The sequence below is a fragment of the Elephantulus edwardii genome, unplaced genomic scaffold, assembly GCF_000299155.1.
Source record: "Elephantulus edwardii isolate Elephantulus edwardi_28Jun2011 unplaced genomic scaffold, EleEdw1.0 scaffold00077, whole genome shotgun sequence".
Classification (NCBI taxonomy): domain Eukaryota; kingdom Metazoa; phylum Chordata; class Mammalia; order Macroscelidea; family Macroscelididae; genus Elephantulus; species Elephantulus edwardii.
In genome coordinates, this window is record NW_006399827.1 from 13,680,648 (window position 1) to 13,686,578 (window position 5,931).

At 52.3% G+C, this 5,931-nt stretch overlaps 1 protein-coding gene across 1 annotated transcript; it reads left to right on the forward strand.

Annotated features, from left to right (window-relative positions):
* Window positions 1-1,661: 1,661 nt before the first annotated feature.
* Window positions 1,662-3,590, forward strand: LRRC3C (leucine rich repeat containing 3C). Its single transcript, XM_006889478.1, has 2 exons — window positions 1,662-1,760; window positions 2,787-3,590. Exons 1-2 carry the CDS (start codon window positions 1,662-1,664, stop codon window positions 3,588-3,590), a joined length of 903 nt encoding a protein of 300 aa, XP_006889540.1.
* The last annotated feature ends 2,341 nt before the right edge of the window (window positions 3,591-5,931 follow it).

A 5,931-nucleotide genomic window follows, 5' to 3' on the forward strand; every position in this document is an offset into this window, starting at 1 on the left:
GGAATATAAAACAATACTCAAATTCATTTTAAAACCCCAAAAATTTGTATGATTGGACTATTGGAGACTGAACCCCTGAGACTATCATCCTAAAAGCTTTTAGGGGAGCTCTGGTGGCCTAGTGGCAAGGAGCTGCAACTACAATCCCAGAGGCTCACGGTTTGAATCCACCAGATGCTCTGCCGGGGAAGGAGGGACAATCTCCTCCTGTACTAGTCAGATCTGATTTGACGGTACACTCACACACAAAAATAATAAAATAAAATAAAATAAAGCTTTCTTTTCAGAGGTACACGATTCGAATCCACCAGATGCTGTGCTGGAGAAGGAGGAGCAATCTCCTCCTGTACCAGGCAGATCCACTTTGATGGTATATACACACAAAATAATTAAAAAAATAAAATTAAAACTAAAAGCTTTCTTTTAACCTGGAAAAGAAGTGACTCCTAAATGACACCTTTAAGCCAAATAATAGATTATTGTTTTTGTTATGTGCCATTGAGTCGTCTGGGACTCACAGCAACCCTAGGTACAACAGCCCTAAACCCTGCTCTATCCTGTGCCAATCTTATTGTCTCTGACACATCTCCCCCATTACCCCAGTCACTGAATCAACCTACCTCATAGAGGGTCTTCCTCTCTTGCGCTGTCCCTCCACCCTCCAAAGCATGATGTCCCTCTCCAAGAACAGGTCCCTCCTTGCAACATGTCCAACGTATGTCAGACAAAGCTTCAGAACCCTTGCCTCCAAGGAGCAGCCTAGCTTCACACAGTAGATTAGTCTATAAAATAAGCAATAACACTCGTAAGAAATGTACTCCTAAAAAAAAAGAAATAAAAGAAATGTACTCCTTAGAGCAACTGACTATATAAGACCAAATAAGCAATATTTACCCAAAACCACAGGTGAGAAGGCAAGGAGGGATGGGGAAGCTGGAGGGATAGAAATGGGGAAGTCAGGGTAAAAATGAAGAGAATGCTGGCACATTGCTGGAACCACCACCAGTGCCATGGGATAATCTGTATACAAGCTGTTGAATAAAAAACTCATTTGTTCTATGAACTTTCACTTAAAAGAACAAAATGTTAATAAATAAAACCTGACCCAGGCATTGAAATCCTGGAGAAAAGGCTGGTCTTGCATGTCTGCAAAACAGTAATCATAATAAATAGCCTTTGCACAACACTTTACAAAGCACTTTCACAACCACTCAACACTCCCAACCCAATCAGCATTCTCACTTGCAGACACAGACGTGAGGGTTCAGAAGACTTCCCTGAGGTGCCCAAAGTCACACCAAGTTCACCTCCTGGCTTCAAACTCTTCCTTCCCACTATCCAGCAAGCATTCAAGGAGGGCTGAGTAAGAGGGTGGCATGGTAGGATCTGAAGGGCCTGATGAATAAGAAGTGGCCCAAGAACTCCACAGCTCCTGGGCGTGTGGGAGAATTTCAAGTGCTTACTTGGGAGCACAGAAAACTTAGCAAGCTGGAACCAGTTCCAAACCAGAATATAAAAGTGATGGGGAAATTCATTTCAGGCACCATGAAGAATGCTTGCCACTGCTTGAGGGGGTGATCCACCAATGCTGCTGACAACAAAAATTGACCCACAGTGCCCCCTGGCAGACAAGAGGGCTGGGTATCCTGTGGAGAAAGGAGATGGCCTCCTTCAGAAACACATTTTCTGAGGAAAAGGCTGAAGGTAGTTTGTTCACCATTGAAAAAGGTGCTACAGGGCGCAGTGAAAGGGAAGAGAAGGTGAGTGGGAGGCAGGCGGATGAGGGAGGTAAGTGACCGGAGGCAGTGGATGCAAGACGAATCCACCCCAGTTTCTCCCAAGGCCTGCCAAGCAGGGACCTTTCTGCTCAGCCGTGCTCTGGGCAAAGGAAAAAGGTTTGGTGGCACCAGAGTCTTAGACTCAGCTGGGGGAAAGGATGCTGAAAGATGCCATGTCAGGGTCTTGAAAGGGCATTAATTGAGTCTGGTCTCTCCATGGCAGACAGTTCATCAGGGTCTGGGATCTGCCCTCTCCTGGCATCACCTGGTCAAGCCATGGCTCAGGTATCTGACACCTGGGGCCCAGAGTCACATACCAGGAAACCCAACACTCTCAGGCCCCAGCCCCCAATTGCCAGCAGCCTCAAGCAAGCAGGGCTTCTGGAGGAGGAAGCGGGTCTCCGGAGCTGAGCTTCAAGGAGGCTACTTCCGGGGAGAGGGCAGCACAGGAGAAGGTTCTCCCACCAACAGGGGTGAGAGGCTGGCAGGAGGAGGGAGAGGACCGGGAGGAGGAGCAAGCAGGGAGGATAATCCTGGGGCAGGCAGAAGGGTGGGTGCTCCAGGAAAATGCTTGGCAATCACAGGTGAGGCCTAAGGGACACCTTGTCTAGTCAGCTGGCCTAATCGGATGCCCAAGTCCTCTCGCTGTCCTTTTGTCTGCTTCAATTGCGTGCCAACCTGGGTCCACTTGGCAATCACCCAGCTGGGCCGTGGGGAGAGGATTCCATTGCAGCAAGTGGCATCAATAGGTGGTGGAAGTCTCCAAGACTGAATATCCAACCGAATAAGAGATTTCATAGGTTAACCCAAAGAACCCCAATGTCAAGCTCAGGGGATCCCTGCTGAGGAATCATTGGTCAAGAAGGGAACCAAAAAGTCACCGTGGGCTGGGAGAATTCTCAAAGAAGGAGACTCAGAGACTCCCAAGAGGGCCCTGGGGAGGAGACCCAAAGTGAGGGAGGAGATTCTTTCACTCCCGCTTTCCTTATGGGACCTTCTCTTTCCCAGATCCTGCTCCACCACCCAGGACTATGCCAAGCTGTGGCTATGCTCCCACCAGCCAGTCGCCTTGTGTCCCTCCTGTTGGTTACAACCATGGAGGGTGCACTGCCCAGCCCCCAGACACCTCCCCAGGGCTGCTACGTGGCAGAGGAAGCTGGTGAGCGGACATTCCGCTGCAGCCAGGCAGGACTGAGTGCTGTGCCCACCGGCATCCCCAACGACACCCGCAAACTCTACCTGGATGCCAACCGGCTGGCATCGGTACCAGCGGGTGCCTTCCAGCATTTGCCTGTCCTGGAGGAGCTGGATCTGTCTCACAATGCCCTTGTCCACCTCTCGGGGGCCGCTTTCCAGGGCCTGGCAGGCACTCTGCGTCACCTCGACCTCTCTGCCAACCAGCTGGCCTCGGTGCCCGTGGAGGCCTTCATGGGGCTGCAGATCCAAGTGAACCTGTCCGCCAACCCATGGCGCTGTGACTGCGCCCTCCAGGAGGTGCTCAGGCGGGTGAGACTGGTGCCGGGCACTGGGACTGGCATTGTCTGTGGCCCCGGGGCCCGACCCGATCTCGTGGGGCAGGAGTTCCTGTCGCTGGCAGGGGAGGAAGAGCTGTGCGGGACAGGCCGGGGTGGGGCCCAGCGGAGTACTGATGTGGCCCTGCTGGTCACCATGGGGGGCTGGCTGGCGCTCGTGGTGGCCTATCTCTCTCACTATGTGTGGCAGAACCGAGAGGAGCCCAGGCGCCCCCTGAAACGGGCCCCAGCGCTGCCCGTGCGCTCTGAGGGCTCCTCCACCCTCAGCACCATTGTCTGACGACCCCACACTTCTCTCTCTGCCCCCTCCTTCCCTCGGACCCCTTCTGCCACCTATGTCTTCTTACCTGACCACCCAAATTCCATGCCACCCCTCCTTCTCTGTCTCCCCTAAACAACTGATCTCACTCAACCAGCTCCACCTGTCCCTGGACTGTGCCAGACTCAGAGAACCATAGTCCTGGGAAGATGACAGGACAGAGGATGACAGCTGGTGGCGTGTTCACCACCCAGGAGAAGGGAGCAGGGAGCTGTGCGGGCACTGAGGAGGGAGCCTCAGCTTGGCTTGAATGCTTCATGTACCAACTGACTCCTAAAGGATGTAGAGGATTTGGGGTGGGAAACGAGGAGGGCTGCTCCACGGTCATGTGTAAAGGCCAGGAAGATGGACAGCCATTTGGCAAGCAGGACCTGCTTCCAGGCAGGAACAGAGGAGCCGACAGTGTGAGAGGATGGTGGGGCCAAGAAGTGCTTGGTGCGGCCAAGCACCAGAAAATTGAGATCATATTTTGTGGGTGCCTCCTCTCTCCCTTCTCCATCTCACTTCCTCCACTGTGAACCCCAACACCACCCTTTGCCCCCCCAGGCTCCTCTCTTGGTGTCCTCTACTAGGGCCCCCAGGCTCAGGTCACCCGCTTCCTTTCCTGGAGGCTCCCCATCTCTCCTTTATCTGCACTTAAAGACTTCCTGAACCCTCGTCCTTTGGGGAAAAGCAGTCTCGATGACTGGGAAGGAGCCTAGGAGGTGTCTGCCCCAGAAACCACTGAACAACTCAATAAAGTAAGTCACTTTCATTCCTCTGATCTCTTGCTCATTTTCTTGAACTTGTATAAACTGGCAGCGAGAAGGGTGTTGAGCTCTCTGCAACCACCTCCTCCATCAGCCATGGTGGGGATGCTCTTGATGCCCCTGACTCCAACACCGGAGTCCAAATGCTAAGGCAGCCAGGTCTGTGAACTAATTATGATTCGACGACGGGAAGAGAAGGGTGGGAAGTGGAAGGGGTTTCTGGTGGGAAGATAGAAAGAAGGGAGGGCGGGCAGAGTCCCTGCATCATCCATCAAGTCTTTGGTCTCCAGCCTTCTGGCCCAGGCAACCTCCCCAGGACCTGGGGATGCAGGAGACAGGGCCTAGGAGGCCCAGGGGGAATGCAGTCCCTGCCTTCTTGCAATCTTTCTTTTCTCTCAGTGGTAGTCTGAACAGTGTGTAGGAAGAAACCAGATGTGCTCAAAGTTAATAAAAGAATTCCTGGTGGGGGTGAGGAGGTGGGCAGAGACTAAGTTAACTGAAGGAGGATGTAAGATATGTGAGATATCTCTATTCTAAATAGGTTTATCAAGGGACCCAAAGGTATAAACACACCTTACTCCCTGCCTGTACACAGGATGGTCTGCTCATGGGGGATCCATGGAAGAAAGTTACTTTGGGGAAGCCCCTGGGAGTCCCAACAGAAACTGAAGATAAGAACCACTGAACTAGGGTTCCACCCAATCTGGGGCAGAAATCCGTGGGTAGAGCTCAAAGAATGGCTAGAGACCTTCCCTGATCTTTCTGCCACTTCCTGCCTTCTAGTCCTCTTCCCACACTTCCCACAGGATCTCCACATTTCCACTGGTCCCCTCACTGACGCCTGAAACTCCCCTCCTTCACTCCAACTTTGAGCTCCCTTTTATCATCTGAGATCTGGTGGTGTAGTGATAAGAAGCTGCACTGCAACCCCAACGGCATGTGGTTTGAATCCACTAGCTGCTCTGTGGGAGAAAGATGGACAGTTTCTTCCCATGTGATTAACTGTCTCTGAAAAGCCACTGGGGGGTCAGCTGAGGGTTGGTTCCAACTCAATCGTACACAAAACCAACTATCATCTAGGAAGTTGCATTTTGACCCATTTCAGAAACAGCTGGGACCCAACCCTCTTTACTCAAGAGATATGACCACCCATCTCCAAGGATGCTCAGAGATGGAAGAAAGAACTAGCGTGTGGGAAGTTTCAGGTTGCAGCCACACCTTTGGCCTGAGCCTTGGAATCCTGGCTCTCTCCCTATCAAAGCTGTCATCGGTTCCTCCCATGACACTCTGCTTGCCCACCCTCGACAGGAATCAGGATGGGACATGCCTCATTGGTTTCTGGGAAGTAGACTGTTTAGACCTGTAGGGCTGAGAGGGTGGGGTACTCTGTCTCTATCACTGGGGCCCATTCCTGGATTCTCATTCTACTCCCTGTCATCAGAGGTCGGTCACGTCTGTAAGTCTGCAAAGAGCCACTTTCCCTACTCCAATACCCAGCTCCAGTTCTCAGAGGTGAGCTTGGGGGTGAGGGCAGGGGTCAATGCCCATCACGG

Bases quoted from the DNA above. Each gene is read 5' to 3' on its own strand.
- LRRC3C (XM_006889478.1), top strand. From the start codon at position 1,662: ATGGCCTCCTTCAGAAACACATTTTCTGAGGAAAAGGCTGAAGGTAGT. The intron at 1,761-2,786 runs GTGAGTGGGAGG...TCTCTTTCCCAG, and splicing joins GCAGTGAAAGGGAAGAGAAG to ATCCTGCTCCACCACCCAGG.